Source organism: Scardinius erythrophthalmus (genome assembly GCF_964197995.2).
Source record: "Scardinius erythrophthalmus genome assembly, chromosome: 1".
Classification (NCBI taxonomy): Eukaryota; Metazoa; Chordata; class Actinopteri; order Cypriniformes; family Leuciscidae; genus Scardinius; species Scardinius erythrophthalmus.
Window position 1 is genome coordinate 66,413,304 of NC_138221.1, and position 19,415 is coordinate 66,432,718.

General features: G+C 36.7%; 1 protein-coding gene and 1 long non-coding RNA gene across 2 annotated transcripts in view; both read left to right on the forward strand.

The window, feature by feature from the left end:
- The first annotated feature begins 845 nt into the window (after positions 1-845).
- On the forward strand, positions 846-7,284 carry LOC308687887. Its single transcript, XR_014029813.1, has 3 exons — positions 846-1,166; positions 1,255-1,359; positions 6,760-7,284. It is a non-coding gene; the product is annotated as an uncharacterized lncRNA (long non-coding RNA).
- Positions 7,285-8,964: 1,680 nt separating this feature from the next.
- Positions 8,965-19,415, forward strand: part of LOC308687844 (uncharacterized protein) — a 53,240-nt gene continuing 42,789 nt past the window's right edge. Inside the window, exons 1-3 of the mRNA XM_081360673.1 lie at positions 8,965-9,032; positions 12,769-14,225; positions 19,163-19,252. Coding sequence (XP_081216799.1) covers positions 12,874-14,225; positions 19,163-19,252 — 1,442 coding nt within the window. The 5' untranslated portion in view covers positions 8,965-9,032; positions 12,769-12,873. The remainder of the gene's footprint in view (positions 9,033-12,768; positions 14,226-19,162; positions 19,253-19,415) is intronic.

Below are 19,415 nucleotides of genomic sequence, written 5' to 3' on the forward strand. Positions count from 1 at the left end.
GTATGCTTAAAACAATATACAGATAATAACAGACAACAACAGAACTAAAACAAATAAAATCAAAATCACAAAGGGGGGAATCATGTAAATTAAACATATTGATAAATCATATATGAGAATTACATGACACTGAAAAAGGAAAAGAATTACAAACAGATAATGTTTTTAAGGCCTTTTTGTTCTCAGACAACTTAATTGAAAAGAGGTATTTTTCATATTTAAATATTTAGATTTATGAGTATGAAACTTTGCTAGTAACAAGATCAGATTAATTACATAAAAAATACCTTTTTTAGATTGATTATAATCTACAAAGCCTACGACCACATCCTTCCAATACAACACACATTCATTATAGATTTCAGACCTAATAAATCCTAAGACATCTTGCCAAATCATTTAGGTAAATGGACAATACCAAAAAAAAGAAAAAAAAAAGATGACCTACAGTTTTTTATGAATTATTTTAAAATAAATCTCTTTTACTTTATTGGTTAAAAAAAATAAAGATATGGAAGCATCCAAACTTTTTTCCAACAGATATTACCAACTGCATTATTCCAGTAAGTTGTCACAGACGGTAAAGTAACAATGTTTTGCTGAAAAAGTGAACGGACTGATCGATTGTTTTTACAGGGAGAAGCAAAGCATAATTTGCCAACAGGAGTATTGACCATAGAGACTGTAGAGTCAATGATTTGATTACTTTCAATGATTACTTTCCTTCAATGATTCTTATTAACATTAGGTGTCACCACTAATGGCCAATCATCACTTAATTATCTCATTAACTTCAACACCGCTTCAGTGTTAATTTTTAACACTCTGTAGTTGGACCTATATGTACACCGAGGAGTGTTGATTTAACACTGGGGATTTTGCTGTGAGGGCATTAAATGACAGCCCATCATTAGTTATTTGTGAAATGGAAAAAACATTAGTCTTAAGATTTTTCATCCTGAACTAACACTGATACTTGTTCTTATGTCTATTCTCACTAAGGCTCATGTGTCAGTTGGAAGCAAAGGACATCACATGTGCCTTACCCAAAAGAGTCAGTTTTTTCATGCATATTTATGATTATAACCTTTCATGTCTAAAACGTGGTCATCATCCTCCAGTTGTTGTAATGGATTTACACAGAAAGGGAGTGTTCAGCATGGCAGGTAGTACAAAAGTCACAGGTTTATTTATTTATTTTATTTTCTGTTTTGCAGCTAAGATGTGTAAATGTAATTTCTCTTCTTTATCCAGTCAGTGACATAAGTGAACTACATGAAACCTGCAATGGGGAGGTGAATTCAGAGGACTTCTGGGAGACTCTTTCAATGGAGAGGATTACAACTGGCTTGTTGAAATGTAAGTTTATTACTGGAGGTTTTTTCTTTCATGAAACATGACAATTATACACAAGAATGTAAACAACTTCAGTCTCTTGTGAATACTTTGTGAGTTCTTCACATCATGCAGATCCACTGTGTGCGGCTGGACGTAGATCTGTTGCCATTATTTACAATATGTAAAGAGTTTATTGCAAATGAACATTAACTAATTTTCTTCAAAAAAACAAAAAAAGTCCTGTTTCATGAGTTGGTTTTGCTACTTTATTTCCTGAATGGTCTTAGCTGGGGACAGAAATCCTTACAACATAAAACCCAGTTTTGAGCACTGGACCCCTGGATCGGCAGACATACACGCAAGGCACCAACTGTGTTAAACACAGTGGCAAACAGTGCAGAGCTCAAGTGCACAAGACCTCATCGCTGAAACGGACATGACAGAGGAAAGACTTAGTGATGAATTAATGAAGCTAAAGGTATTTTACACCTTCAACAACTCGCTATGAATTTCTTTACAGCTTCTTACATTTTACAATTTAAAAGTGATGATGGTAAGATGAAAACCAATCTTCACCATACAGGTCTAAATTAGTTATTACTTTGAAGCGCTTCATTTGAAAGAGACACCGTTTTGCAATGCTCTTATGCAGGCATGATTTCCTACCTTTGATACAAGGGCAATGCCAAGTGTTTGTCTTGGAATTGTAATTCTGCCCAGTCTACTGTAATGTGAAACCTTTGGCTCATATACTGATATATAATACTTGTAGTTGGGGCCTCCAATAGTAACAAAGCTAGTAAATGTGTCCCCGGTACTTTTAGCCTGATCTCGCCGTTTAAGGCATTGATTTTTTCCTTTTGTCACCAAACCATTTTTGCTCAACCATCTCAGTTAACACGTCCTCTGATAATCTTCATTAGACACAATAGCACTGGAGAAGTCCACTGATCTCAGATGAACACATGGTGTAACCAAAAGGTCACTCCTTTGTACCATTGCAGAACCAGCGTTGCAGATATCCATTTCACACATATTTGATGAGCCCCAAATTCTTTTCGCCACATGAATGGGGATACAGGGCCCACGAAACGTTTTTTGCTATAACATATTTCCGCTCAATGGTTTTTTTTTTTTTTTTTTTGAATTCAGGCTCACTCCACAGTGAGGACACCTTTCTCTTAATCACTAGTGGAGCTGCTGATTCTACTGGATGAGCGACTGGTTGTAGATCTCCAGTAAAAGCAGATTTTTTTTTTTTTTGCAAAGATTCTCTTTTAGGGCACCTTTTTTTATGTAGATCTGTGGATATTGACAGCAGTGAAAATATGTGGCCTTTTGATTTTTAATGTTGACCTGGTTTAACTAACTTTTATGTGATAGCCCTATAGTCTAATAGGGGTCCTGTGCCTATCTCTGGGTTCCTGGCTTATAAAAAGATCTGCACTAAAACAAATTGTGTATAGGCTATAGCTTAATTTTGTGCCAATTTTTTTTCCAATTGTTTATGTTGCCCCCCCCAAACAAGCCAAATGCCCCCCAAACATGACATCCTGGTAACCCCTCTGCTTTTGACCACAGCTGTATATAACACAATCTAAAACTGAGGTGAAAAAAAATGTCTTTGTTAGTACATGTTTAAAAAATATATATTTTATAGACATATTTGAAGCTATGCTTACACACTCACCTCCATGTTCAACAGATCATAGTTTATGTCCAGCTATATGGGTCATTTTTTGATGATACTGGCTTGGCTTGTATATGTCACACGTGCAGAAAGGGCATGTGAATAAATTAGCATCTGCATGACAGCGCTGTGGTTGATCTTTACCTCTCCGCTGAATTGTTATGTGCTGAATAGCCACAAAGAGAAAATATCCACACATTTTTAAGACACGTTCTTCCCACTATATTTGACTAGAAACAATTAATTATAGCATTTAACCTGACAAACTAACTAGCTGGTTAATCTCAATTAACAATTGTAAATTAGTTAATTATTTAATTGAATTGATTCTTGAATTGATTGAAAATTTGGTGACAGGAAAGTTAAGCAAGCTACCATTATCTACAATGCAGTGGTAAAACGAAGGTTTCGAGGCTAAAGGGAGAAACACATGTAGGCTACATCAAATAGCAAATATAGGCTAATGCTTCACGCTAGATTGTGACTGGAAGTAGATTGTTTGAAGCTTTTTATAACTTAGTGGGTAGCAAGCTAGGACAGTAACAAATTAATCAAAAACGTTAAAGGGACATTGTGCAGGAATTTCTCCAATCTAGTGGTGAAATTGTATTTTGCATTCAAACGAATAATGCTCTCCAGTGCCTCACTTTTCCAAATGCGCGTTGCATCTACGGTTGCCGTTATGTACCAAAAAGCTATGACAGGATGTCTTATAATAGCACTTCGAGTTTTCCTTCGGGTGAACAGGTTTGTTATTTAAAACAAACTGAAACTTGAAACAACGAAAAAAATAGTAATGCCTCCTTTACTTGTTAAATTTTTGGAAGTACGTGCATTGTTAGATATCATCATCATCATCATCAGAGCATTCTCTACTTTACTCAATAGCTGCTATTCATCAAAGAGCCTGTTTAACTTTTAACTATAAATGTTCTACTGTCTATATAATAAAGTTCACAACCAAGCAATGAAAAATAAGCTTGTAATTAAGATCGTAACATTGACTTACCTGTCGAGAAGAAAGCAGGCAACTTCAGGGTCTCTTTTGAAAGCTTTCTCCTGCATTAGCTATCCCGACATTAACCCTTGTTTTTGTAATCTCCGGTCACGTTTCCTTTTACGGTCGATTTAGGACTTTTTCGACGACGAGGACTCCTTATCCTGTGACTCAGCATATGTATGAATGAACGGTGTATAAATGACCGTGCAGTGCATCCTTTTAAACTTGCCGCGGCAGTGACAAGCGCCTCTCACTGCTCTGCTCCTCCGCTTCTGCTGGTTTCAGTCACGTGACGCTGGCTCTGAACAAAAACGCGTTGTGGAAACGCGTTGGCCTAGTACTTTTTGTCCCTCTCTGCTATTATACTTTTTCAAGATGGTGGAACTACATGAGCCTCGTGGACCTACCCGTCCCATGTATATAAAGATAATAAATTCTTCGTTTACGAGGATTAGTCTGATCATTGGCATATATTTGTACACCATTGAGGGCATATTTATTAATAACAATATTGATTTTAGATAATAAAATACCTAAAAAGCTACACATAGTCCCTTTAAACAAATTGGCAACAATCCACTTACATTCATATGCAGGCGATCTTTCAGAAGCAGACGGTGCTTGGGCTTCTCCACATCAAATATTGGGGTTGGTTGATGGGAAAAATTTATTTGGGAATCGCCCACTCAATTTAAGCAAATCAGGGAAACTCCTATTTCAGTTTGAAGACGCCCAATAATTAGGAAACACCCTTTTTTGTTCCACAGAGACCTCATACTCAATCCTATGGCGAAGGCTCTTGAATTATGTATGACATGCGGCAAGTGCACTTCTAGTGTCAGCAAATGGGATTGCAAACAAACTGAGCTGATCTCATCCCAAGCCTCGTCCTTTTCGAGCTAGTAACGAGGCTTGAGCCATTAATAGCAGTTAGTAATGCAGTTATTAGAGTGCGTCTCTCCCGCAACAGTTTCACGCAGGCTTAACACATACTCAGTTTGCAGTGCGTATGCGGTGAGTATTATTTCCCATACGCATGTTAAATGTAACTTCTTTACTCTACTGAAGCATAAATATACCATAATATGTTTGCAGATATATTGCAGACGCTGTTCACATACTAATTTCTCTGAAAAACACTTCACGACAACGGTCTCCAATATTCCGACATTTTTAAAATAACTCTGATTGTATTCGTCTGAAAGAAGAATGTCATATACACCTAGGAGTAAATCATGGACTAATTTTCATTTTTGGATGAACTAACACTTTAAAGATCGTACAACCCAGAGTTTGTGTCAAATCATGAACAACTACATCCAAAGTTCAGTAATCATGTTAGAGGACTGACAGTCTTTGACTTGATTTGATTAAAACTACATCAAACTTGTTGGTCATAAAAAAATTCAAGGCTTTCCTTCATTTTATTTGTGGTAATTTCATGTACTTTCAGCCACTGTACAATACAGATTGACTTTTGTTATAAGATGCAACAGATGCCTTATTTATTACAAGTATTTTTCCTGTTATTGTTTCGACTGGTTATCCTATAAACACCATTACAGTATCCATGTCTCCTCATAGAGGCATTAGGGATTTCAGAGGAAGAAAATCTATTTAGTTCTCCATGAATCACCTTTACATTTATAAATCTAACATTTAAATGACTGGCGTAAAAAAAAAAAAAAAAAAAAACTTATGTTGTGATTGTTAACATTACTTGGTACTATTATTACCAGAAATATTACTTCTAAACCAGAAAAGAAAACCATCTAGAAAAGTTGTGGCATTTCACAGCAATAAAATTTAGTTTAAAGTTGTTAAAAAACAGAGTCCAATTTCAGTATTTCTAGTTCCTATACCATCTCTATATGTAAAGCAACAGCTGATTCATCACTGCAGTAATAAGCCAGTCAAACCGTCTGGAAATCTATATCAATTTACATATAAATGTATTATATTTACACACATAAATAAAATCATACATGGTCTTATTCAGCAGCCTGAGATTCAAATAATTGAAATATTATTTGAATTATTTGAAAACATATTGAAAAAAACGTTATGCTTCACAAACCTGTTGCTGTCATTATAACGGCCCATTTGAACATGATTTTTGGATGTTCTTCTCTTTCTTCTCATAGTCTCTCAGTCACGGTGGTTTGGCGGTGATGTAATTGTTTTAAAGCAGAATAAATACCTTCATAAAAAGCCTGAATGCACAAATGTTCATTTCAACACAACATCAGTATGGTCAAAGAAATGTAAAAAAACAAAAACATTTCTAATAATTCCTCCATGTAAACTCAAAGATACTGAATCAAACATGAATTAAGTTTCCACATGACTCTGAAAAACACGGACATTCCTGATTGGGACGCCAGTCGAATCCCAACAGTTTCATCACGTCAGAAATAATTAGCGTCTGAATAATTAACTCTATAGTCAATGCTTTTCCTGACAAGTCTTTAGAGAAGCTGGTTGGTTGAAGCTCGTCCCACATGAATGGCAGAGGAACGGCTTCTCTCCAGGATGAACCCTCTCGTGTGCTTTCAGGGATCCGGACGGATTGAAACTCTTTCCACACCGGAAGCACTCGTAGGGCTTTTCTCCAGTGTGGATTCTTTGGTGGCGCTCCAGGTCGTAGGTTTTAGAAAAGGCTTTCCCACTGGAAGCACACGTGAGATCTCACAGTAGTGTTTCTCTGCGGCTCTTCTGCTCTTGTTTGCAGGAATCTTCAGGTGTTTTCAGGACTGATGCTGAAGCTTCACAGTTCAGTGATCTTCCTCCAGAGCGAGGACGCTGATGGGTTTCAGATCTACTGTCTGTGTGAAGCTCTTTCCACACTCGTGGCACATGAAGGGCTTCTCTCCGCTGTGGATCCTCATGTGTCTCTTCAGGCTTCCTCTTATGAATCGATGAGGCGTCTGATACTGATGTTTCTCCACTCCATTCAGTTCTTCACTTTCTTCTTGCATTTCTATCAGGTCTAAAATTAAAATATCAAACTGTGGAAATTAAAATGAAAGGAAATAAAAAAAATAAAAAAAACTGTTGGTTTAATGGCAGAAGCTACAAGAGTCAAGTAGCTACTGCAACCTTTTATATCTTTTATATGGTAAAGTTTGATTAAAGTTGTCTTAGATTAATAACAAATCTGGTTGATGTTTAAAGTTTTAATGATCAATTAGATGCATTTCATAGTTATTTTATGTTTTTTAAAGGTATGTTTACATACACGACAAATTTAAATTTCAAATTTAAATTTAAAGTTTTTCCTTTGCGTTTTTCAAAAAGTTTCACATACAGACAACAACGTTGTCAAAAACAATCCCGTTCACACAGTCATTCACAAATCCTCTCCCGTGGCCTCATGGGATAGTAAAGTGTCCATCATATACACACCAGAATCTCATCCAGGGGCTTTCTGCCTGCTCTTTTATAATTACCGTGAATTCAGACATACTTCTTTTGTCACATTCTGCTTTTGCCAACTATTTTACGATTTCGGAGGCAGCCCGTGTTTATGTAGTTACACAGAGAAAATTTGTGTTTTCAGGCTCCCAAAACACTGTTGTCATGATTATGAACTCATGCGTAGCTTAGTGCTTTAGCGTAGCGTAGCGCTTTCATACGTAGTGTTTAAGCGTAGCGCTTCTGTGTTGCACGTCACCACGCATCACACACATGACCTGCGTCGGCCAATAGTGAGCCTACGTGGTGACGTACAACACAGACGCGCTACGCTTAAACACTACGTGAAAAGACTCTAGGCCCAGAGAGAAGGAAATGAAAAGTGGAATAAAGTCATTATTTTTGTTTGTTTTTGCGCACAAAAAGTATTCTCGTCGCTTTATAAACTTAAGATCGAGCCACTGGAGTCACTTGGACTATATTAATGATGTCTTTAATACATTTTCTGGGCCAGCAAGTTTCAGTCCCTTAGAAGCCTATGGAGGAGTGAGACAACTCTCAGATTTAATCAAAAATATCTTAATTTGTGTTCCGAAGATGAACACAGGTCTTACGGGGTTGGAACAACATGAGGGAGAGTAATTACTGACAGAATTTTCATTTTTGGGTGAACTAACCCTTTAATAGGCCTATTTCTCCCATTAGCCAAAAATGAAGTAGCCTATATCAGTATCTTCATGTTTCATGGTGCATTCATCGGAACAACTCATGACTTCACTCTCCTCTTTAATAAACATCTGTTCAATATTATGTCACACAGATTTCAGTTGTTTTCACATGGACTTACTCTTGTTTGAATGCCTTTCTTCATCTCGTCATTTATTATGGTGAATTCAAACTCTCAAACTTATAACACACACTGCATGTACAACATTTACAGCATGTAAATGAAATACAGTGTCGGATATGGAATAATATGATCTGTCTGATGTCACATGGGGAAACACACAAGAACAGTTAAAAACAACAATAAATTATGTGTAGCCAGAATCTTAAATGAGAGAGGTACAGGGATGATGATGGTGAATGATGATAAAAGATAGGCTAAAGCACAATGACATATTATTCAAAAAATCAAGACACTGTAACATTAAACATACTGTAAGGTTTAAAAGGAAAAACAGCAGAGCAATCATTAAACAGAATGAGAGAGATTTCCTCAGTCACATCAGGACCATAAACTCCTGTGATTGAAATCACTGGACAACTATAAGCTCTAGCATAATATTAACAAGCTTTAAATAAGCTTTTACCAAATTCACATGAATTTATGTGCCAGGTTTAATAGTGATATAATCATTGACATTTTTTAACGTTAATTAATTGTATCTTTTTTTTTTTTTTTCAACTGGCTCTGCAGTAGATCGTGTAGCACGTCACCACGTTCAGTTCAGTTTGGGGCGGAGCTTGTTTTTAGCGGAACTCACGTGACTCATATAGTGAAACCAAAAGCACAGCAGTCGTCAGCTACTGTAGACGCCATTTCAGAAGATTCAGAAACACAAATGTCTTCGAAGTTCATGGGTTACTGTAAGTTCGTTAAAACATTTTTAAGCTGTATTAATACGGAGCATTTACTCTAAACATGTCGAACTTAAACTCAAACAAGGTCACGTTTCTCAGTTTGATCGATATACAATCGAAACTCACTTCACGGAAACTGTAACAGTGAACGATGTTTGATAATAATCATCGATTTTTAACAGGATCATTTAATATGTTATTTTGTAATATTATTTTTAGTCTTATTTACATCGATCCTGATTTGACTTTTATTATGTGAATTGTTAATCCTTATAATAACTATTTGGGGGATAAACACGTTCAAACATAGCATTATGTACATGAATGCTCTGAGACAAAAATAGATAATGTTTAGACCACTGAAAATATGAAGAAAGTATAAATGAGGGCCTGTCCCAAGACCCACGGTCTTTGCACTTGATGTGAGAAGACCGGAAGTGTGTTTGGGGAACTTTTTATACCCGATGAGAAACGCATAAAATACAAGTAACTTTTTATATATTTAGATGTATTTACTTACTAATATCATCTTATAGATGTCTGTTCAGCAGTTCCTGTGTGACTGAAGATACATGGTTAATTGAAGTGGTTCTAATTAGGTCATGATAAATTAGGTTATTTAGCAAAATACATACTCATCTCGGTACCCATTAATTATGCAACACTTTACATTTTACAACCAAATTATATAATATCCAATTAATTTAGTCTTTCTAAAGGAAAATAAGTTTTTCTTGACATCTCTCAATTTTTCAACGCAAATTCCTGAACATGAAGGGATACGCTTAGCCTCAAATACTGCTCCGATGGGATAGAGTGTGTGGATTTAGTGTGTGTTGTGGCGCTGAGCTTTGGCATTTATCAGACCTGGGCAGACATGGGGACTTGTGACTTGGTGACTTGGACTCGAGTCGACTCGAGTCGCTATTTTTATGACTTGTGACTTGACTTGACAAAAAATAAAATACTTGAGACTTGACTCGGACTTGGAAGTTAAAGACTCGGGACTTGACTTGACTTGAGACACGATGACTTGAATGACTTGAGTGTTAATCACATCATGTTTTCAGTTTGAATATAAAATATATAAATAATTTAAAAAAATAAAGTTGATTACCCAGCTGGAGCGCAGGCTGAGAATAGCGCTGTCATGACTGGATCACGACACTATCATCAGTCATGCCCTCTCGTACCTTACGCACACCACGCCCACTTAGATCAGATATCACATCAACATGTCAGCCGGAGGGGTACCGATGGTCATCGCTTTCGGCTTCAAGGATTATTCACAAGATGGCAAAAGACGAACACAGAGCTGCCAACTCTCACGCATTCACAGTGAGACTCACGCGGTTGACGCTTTTCACACGCTCTCACACACATCCATTTTTTCACGCACAGAAAAATTGCGAAGCAAAGAGGACACGGATACCGACCGACTAGACAGAGCAGGTTACTTATGATATAAAAAAATCTCAGCTCTCAGATTCTGTCACTTTTATTATGAAATTCAAACAAAAAATAGCGTTTTGGCGCTTGTAAATGTGACGCGACAGATCCCTAGCGGCACATGAACCGATCGTCTCTACAACCTAGTAAATAAACAAGAATGAACACTGAAAGATACAGTGCAACTTACCGAAATGTATATTCCTCATACATAATATCGACCAAACAGCTGGAGAACAATTATGTCACATAACAAAGGCTACCTCAGGAAAGCCATTTGATGACCATAACATGGGCTAGGCTACAGCACGTTAGTTGGCTAGAAAAAAAGAGCTATAGAGAGTATTTTGCTAAATATGTGTACTATATTACTTATTTATTTTTACTTATATCATTAAATAAAGTTGTTATTAATAAAAAAAACGCATTATATGTATTTGAGTTATTTTTAACCTTAAAGGAGAAGTTCACTTTTAAAATGAAAATTCTGTCATCATATACTCACCCTCATGTTGTTTCAAACCTGTATGAATTTCTTTCTTCTGCTGAACAGAACAGAATATATTTAGAAGATTATCAGTAACCAGACAGTTTTTGGGTCCCATTGACTTCCATAGTAGGAAAAAAATAAAAACTGTCTGGTTACTGATAATCTTCTAAATATCTTCTTTCCTGTTCAGCAGAAGAAAGAAATTCATACAGGTTTGAAACAACATGAGGGTGAGTATATGATGACAGAATTTTCATTTTAAAAGTGAACTTCTCCTTTAAATAATACTTCCAGCTGATAGGGCTCTCTGTCTGTTTACATTAGGTGAGTTGTTTTTTTTTCTTGAGAAAAATGAATGCCTACCTTGTGTAGCCTACCTAATATTTATCCACATGAGTCAATATTAAATCAAATCACAAGAATTGAATTGAAATAATAAAAAAGCATAGCTTACCAGAAATTGTACCATGTAACCATTGTAACATGTTGTCACTAAACCTAATAAAATTCAGTTTAGTTACTAAAATGTTTTCACAATCACAATACACTTATTGTGATGCAATAATTTTTTTTTACATCCCCCCAATCCCCCCTAAATCGTTGTTTAGGTACATTAAACCATAAAGCTTTTTCACGTTAGGACTTATATATAAAGCCCATGAGAACCGTGGGGAGTCAACCCACAGCCGCTCCGCTGCCCTGCTCAAAATGTGAAACAGAAACGCTTAATGTCAGATAACGTCCATAATAATTTGACTTTTGGTTCGATTTTTTTTAACTGTTTTCAGTGATTATGAGAGAGAAATTTGGTAATCATTGTTTAGGCTACATTAAACCACGTCATGTCATATTGTCAACATGGTCCTTATGAAGCAGAATAGTGGGTCACATGTCTAATGCTTTTTTGAAAACTTAAGGCTTTCTTCTTGTCTTGTCTTGTCTTGTCTTTTCACTTTATTTAGATCAGATTCTGCAGGTAAAATTACAATAATAAGGTGACTTGACTTGGACTTGACTTGACCTACTACAGGACTTGACTTGACTTGACTTGACTTGACTTGCCCAAGAAAAAAATACTTGGGACTTACTTGAGACTTGAAGGTTAAGACTTGAGACTTACTTGAGACTTGCACATGTGTGACTTGGTCCCATCTCTGGACCTGGGAGTCTGGGACAGTCTTGTATATTTACTTCTTTTGAGGATTTTAAAACTCCTGTAACTCCCCTGTGATTTAACTTAATTATCCAGTAACAAATGATTTTAATACAAAATGACCTGCTGTTATTTTAAAGATCCACAATATTCAATAGCAGTTTAGGAGATAAATACATTGAAAACTGAACACTTTTTTTTGGAGTAAGGAATAAGTATGTGGTAATCAGCTGATGAAACATGTTATTCACACACACAAGACACTTTATTATTTTTTTTACAAATCAGAAACATCTAGAAGTTGCACAACTGAATAAAACAAAACACATGCCTGATGTTTCATTATAAGCTGAACTGTTTTTATTAACTGACTATAACTGGGAAAGGCAATGAAACGGACAAGAGGTTAGACGGCTGAAGCTTGTGTTGAAAGAAGCCCAATCACACTGTGAAATGTACTCTAGTATGCATTAGAGACAGCTATGATTTATTCTGGTGGTGTTTCACTCTATTGGATGAAGTACAGAAATACAGCCCGTCTGCTGTACTTTGATTTCAACTGTGAATTTACAGAAAATTTTAATTTTTAATTTTTAATTTACTTAAGTGTGTCAAATTCAGTTATGTATGTTCTCTGTATCCAAAAACAGTTCTGAAATCAAGTCTCTCATCTAGGAGGAGGAGGAGGAGAACTGTCCTTGTAAAATGAGTGTGTGTGAGGAGAGAGAGGAGGAGGAGGAGAAACTGCCTGTAAAATGAGTGTGTGTGAGGAGAGAGAGGAGGAAGTGTCTGTTGACATTCAGAGAGCAGAAACTCCAGTATTCAGCTGTGTGTCCATGAAGAGTAACATCTCCATGATGGATCCCCCTGAGTTCAGTGATGGACCATCTTCAGGATTCAGCTGTGTGTCCATGAAGAGTAACAACTCCATGATGGATCCCCCTATGTTCAGTGATGGACCATCTCCAGGATTCAGCTGTGTGTCTATGAAGAGTAACCACTCCATGATGGATCCCCCTATGTTTAGTGATGGACCATCTCCAGGATTCAGCTGTGTGTCCATGAAGAGTAACCACTCCATGATCAATCCCCCTATGTTCAGTGATGGACCATCTCCAGTATCCAGCTGTGTGTCCATGAAGAGTAACCACTCCATGATCAATCCCCCTATGTTCAGTGATGGACCATCTCCAGGATTCAGCTGTGTGTCCATGAAGAGTAACCACTCCATGATCAATCCCCCTATGTTCAGTGATGGACCATCTCCAGGATTCAGCTGTGTGTCCATGAAGAGTAACCACTCCATGATGAATCCCACTATGTTCAGTGATGGACCATCTCCAGTATCCAGCTGTGTGTCTATGAAGAGTAACCACTCCATGATCAATCCCCCTATGTTCAGTGATGGACCATCTCCAGGATTCAGCTGTGTGTCCATGAAGAGTAACCACTCCATGATCAATCCCCCTATGTTCAGTGATGGACCATCTCCAGGATTCAGCTGTGTGTCCATGAAGAGTAACCACTCCATGATGAATCCCACTATGTTCAGTGATGGACCATCTCCAGTATCCAGCTGTGTGTCCATGAAGAGTAACCACTCCATGATGAATCCCACTATGTTCAGTGATGGACCATCTCCAGTATCCAGCTGTGTGTCCATGAAGAGTAACCACTCCATGATGAATCCCCCTGTGTTCAGTGATGGACAATCTCCAGGATTCAGCTGTGTGTCCATGAAGAGTAACCACTCCATGATGAATCCCCCTATGTTCAGTGATGGACAATCTCCAGGATTCAGCTGTGTGTCCATGAAGAGTAACCACTCCATGATGAATCCCCCTGTGTTCAGTGATGGACAATCTCCAGGATTCAGCTGTGTGTCCATGAAGAGTAACCACTCCATGATGAATCCCCCTGTGTTCAGTGATGGACAATCTCCAGGATTCAGCTGTGTGTCCATGAAGAGTAACCACTCCATGATGAATCCCCCTATGTTCAGTGATGGATCATCTTCAGGATTCAGCTGTGTGTCCATGAAGAGTAACCACTCCATGATGAATCCTCCTGTGTTCAGTAATGGACCTGCTGTGACCTCTGACCTTGTGTGAGTATCATGAAGCTGCTGAACTATCTGCTATAGTGAAACTTGAATGTGAAATTACTTAACCTGGTGAGAAAATTACAGAAGTAACTTTCTCTGAAATGTTAGTAATTCACTTTGTAAAGAAAAAATGAAGAAATATTAAGATCTGTAAAAAATCTGGTCGACACACTAATGTTCTTAAAAGATTTTAGCGCCGATTTTCACTCGCCGACAGATTTTGCCAAATCACAGACAAATGCCCCAAATCAGAGGCAAATCGGTGCTCATTCACGCGAGAGACAAACATGCAGTTTGCATTATCAAAGACATGATTTAAAAGAAACTCGTCGATGAGTCGCCGACGCCCGTGAGATATTTGGCATGCTAAATATCTGGAAAATCTTGCTGTGTGAAATGTGTTCTGACCATAGGCGTAATTTGCAGGTGGGATGGGTGGGAAGGGTGGGACATGTCCCCACCACTTTTTGCTAAGGTCGATATTGTCCCCACCACTTTTGAAACATCTCACGGCACGAATGTACCAAATCAAAAAAATAAAACATCTCCAGTTAACTAGCAGAGCATTCATTTAGTTCTTTTGTAAGAGGCGATCTAGCGCTGAAATGTGTTGTTTTTGAAATCAAGTGATCCAAGTGCTCTGTGGATACTGTGTTCTCTTGTGGCTCGCGCACAGTATCCACTCGGACACGCGCTTCAATCCGTTGTGGAGACTCTCTATTCGTTCCGGTGAAATTACAAAACAAAATGCTTACAAACGTATGCTTGCCTGATATACAACCACTGATAAACATAATCGGTTTTAATGAGAAAAAAAAACCTATACGAGTGTGGATTAGAACCCACAACCTCTGACACGCTTGGCAAAGGTTCTACCACTGGACCATTTCAATACACGTATTAATAATGGATTTACCCACACCAACATATATCAAACCTCATTAAACGACAAATTAAAACCATGCACTATTTCAATCGATTGCTGGACATCGTAATGTTATTGTACATACATCGATTTATGATTTAGCGTTCATAACACCCCCCCCCCCCCGTTTTTTTTTTTTTTTTTTTTTTTTTTTAAACCGGCCCTCCCACTTTTTAAAACAAAGTTACGCCACTGGTTCTGACTGAAAATTACATCAGTGATGATCAATGAGAGATCAAGATACAGGGCAGCGGGAAGTTCGGGGAGAAGTTATAGACCAGAATATCAGAACAGACAAGCTTTACAGTTATATCACAAGATTTACAGTTATATCACAAGCTTTACAGTTATATCACAAGCTTTACAATTATATCAAACAAAGCACACACATTTGCTTGACCAGCAGCACATTGCAAAATTATTTATTTACCCCCAACTCTCTTTGCAGAACACACAGTCCTTGCTCCCCTCGTCTCCCCAACCATTTGCTCCTTTTTCTCCTTTTCATTGCAAATCAGTGCACAGACAATTTGGATTGCAAGCTTTTTTTTTTCAAGGCTACCATTTTTAATAACAATTTCAGTCTCGCGTGTGTTTGGTTGTGAAATGTAGTTTGTGAACCAAAGAGAAGATTCTTTCTTTTGTAAAGTCATGCAATGTGAAACCCCCTGTTGCCGATCCATCGTGAAATGTGCACATAGACATATAGCAGCAACTGAATGTTACCCTGGATAGTCCCGCAGGGTGAAAGAACAGTGACCCGACTACTTTAAAAATCGTGCAGTGGAAACTCTGCATTAAGGTTACTAGAAAGCTACAGACATGTGAGTTTTTATCAGGGCTGGAGCAACACTCATCAGGACTGACGTTGGCTACGCCTGCTATAGATGATCACTCTAAAAAACACTGGGTTTAAAACAATTGGGTTGTTTATTTAACCCAGCATAATGGGTTGATTTAACACAGCATAGGTGATTCATTTTCAATATTCATTTTACTTTTTTTCTTTTTTCTTTTTTTTTTTTACTTCATACATGATTTAATGTCTACTGATGAACTTAAATCCTCTAAATTTAAAAACAATACTCGATACAACCACTGGCTTGCATATTTTACAGTATATAGTATATTTGATATCATTTTTAATTCATATTGCCAATATTTAAGCTTGTTTAACAAAATTATCAGTAAAAATGGAACATTTATAAGTCATTCAAGTGTAATCGACCAGTCTCTGTTGTCCCGTTTCCACCGTAACGGCGCTGGATCTCGTGCCGGCACTTGTGTCGTGTTCAGCTCGGGAACTTCTAACTTCAGACCGCCGCCCTGTGTTTCACTCGTAGCTGAAATATGCTGCGACTGGCTCCATAACCTGGTCATAAACAAACAGTGTACAGTTCTGAGAACAGATTTTAACATCATACGTATTTATATTCTGTATATTTTTTAATAAAATCATATAGTTTTATGCAAGGCATCAGGCGTTTCCATCACGCGAAAAGACCGTCGCGAGTCACGCAACACTAGTGTAGTTGACTCACATCGCACCCCTGTATGTTACTTTGCATAAAATTAAACGATATACAGCACTATAACAAATTTATAGATAAAATAAAATGTACACAAACCTGTATTTTACCGAAGACATGCACCATTTTGACGGAGCTGCACTGCTATCTCCTGAAGAGGTCGCAAAAAGCCCGCGATAAATAACTCAATCCCTGGGTTGTTATGTCTGACCCAAGATCTAGGGAACACAAGAAAACTACCCAAACACTGGGTTGTTATGTCTGATATCTGGTAACACAAAAACTACCCAAATACTGAAAAAATAACCCCAAAAAATTACCCAAAAGGTTCAACCCAGAATTTCGGTAGAAAAATAACCCAAGATTTTTTAGAGTGTAGTCTTGGAATCCAGATAACTAGTTAGTCTCATTAGCCTCTCACCTGGCACCCCTATTCTTGAACATAGACTGGAAAATCACAAATCCAAACTTAAATGGTTACTGAACTTAATGTGCTGCTTTACATTCATTTTTATTTTCTATTAAATATAAAGCCTGTGCCTGGGCACCTAAAACTGAAAAAGTGGTAAATCCAACCAAGTTGTCTTTCAAATTTGTCCCAAACATTCAAAATGCTTTGAGAGTTTAAGGTGCAGTAGCCAATATGGCCTTTATTTGACATTCAAACTCCATTTGGTGATTTAAAAACTCATGAAAGCTTTGGACCACTGGCCTCTTTTAATAGAAGACACATAGGATTTTATTGCTGAAGTGAAAGCAAGCAACAATTAAAATTAAAATAAAACAAAGTTATAGTAGCTTAAATAAAGGTACTTTTTGTGAATAAAAAGTTATACACTGAACTTGCACTAAATGTAAATAAAATGAAAAAGTTAGTGGTCTGTTCCAGTTAAGATATTCTAAAGTAGCTCCTCAAAATAGTAAATAAACATCAATGACTGACACCGATATTAGTTATGATTCTTCTATATTGTTTTTTTCTGCTCTTCTTCTTTGCTTCACTTCACCAGTGCTCTGTGAGTTTATTGACTGATTTAAAAAAGTAGACATAAATAAAAAAACTTTAAAAAAAACTGTCAAAAGCATCAACATTGAAAGTCAACTGATATCATCACAACATTTATTTACATCAAGAGATGCATTCATTTTTGGTCAAGATCTTGTATATGTTAAAGAGAGAGTTCACTTTGAAATAAATTTTTGGTATGTTTTAGCTTACCTCAAGGGCATCCAAGATGCAGGTGTCTTTGTTTCCGCAGTAGTTTCAATTTTGATATTTTTAGGTTAAACCGTTCTTGTCTGTCAGTCATATAACCAATTGACAATACTCTGATGTTCTCCATCATTTTCCATCTTACATTTAAGTAGTGAAGGCTGTATAGTATTAAATGCACTCGAGAAATCAAAGAATGTAATTCTGACGATGTTATCCAGAGTCTCTAAATGACTTAGTGATTTGTGTAAGAGATAAATAATTGCATCATCTACCCCAACACCAGTTTTATAGGCAAACTGTAGTTTATCCTCAGCAGCATTCATTACCTGCTTAATATGGTTTAATACTAATCTGTCAAAGACCTTCATCAACTGCGCTGTTAAAGCAATTGGTCTGTAGTGTGAGAACTCTGAGGGGTTTGTTATCTTAGGCACTGGTACTAAACATGATGTCTTCCATAAAACAGCTTCTATAATTTATTTTGCCTATTTAAATCCAAACAGAGACTCTTTTTTTATTTGGCCTGAAAGTGAATGTTTTTATTGAACATTGATGGGTCAACGCATTTCGGTAAAATAAATCATTAAAGTGGTTTCTTTTGATTAAAAATCGTATAAATCACCAGGACTTCAGCAAAGTTTGTACTTTTTTCTGTTTATTTTGATAAATAATTTAAATGCAGTTTTGTCATTAAAATATAGCCTATTCATTTAAAAAAAAAAACTCTATTCAATTTTTAAAAAACTAAAGATTCTGCAAGCTTTGAGATCCCATAAAAAATGTTTTACAGTAGTAACAATATTTTTGATAATTTATTATATAAAATTATTAATATGATGGTTTCCGTATAAATATGGGGGAACAAATGGAAAAGTCAGCCAGCTATTAATTATTGAATTTTTATTTTTATTTTTATTGTGCCTGTAGCCTCAACATTAGGGCCAATTACCAAACTTCACATAATTTTCAGAAAAACTATTGCTTAAATTACCTTGAACAAAAGCGAAAATCGTTTACAAGACCTTTATCTCAAAATATATTCAATAATTGTAGCGATTCTCAATGGCGAATTACATCAATAACATTTTAAAACCATGAAATATTAGATTAATTAAGCACAGAATCAACTTTGCGCTGCTGTCCGTGATAACGTCAAGAATTAGCCAAATGTCCATGTGAAACGTGACTTGGTTAATTTAATGGAGCAGACAAATAATCTGCATGGACACTATTTGAATTGTTTCTGTTTATTTCTCATTATCAACAACAGGAAAAGAAAGAGAGCAGCTTCTCCAGTATCCAACTGTTTGACCATGAAGGCCACAAAATTCAGTGATGGAGCAGTGACCTTTGACCCTGTGTGAGTATCCTTATGTAGGGTGAGAGACACATGAACACAGAATGCACAAAGGTTCAGAAAATTTTACATTTCATATGGCTAAACTTCTTTAACAAGTATAACAAGTAACAAGTGGAGGCCAAGATGCAAAGAAAGGAATTGTTAAATAGTGTTTTCTTATGCT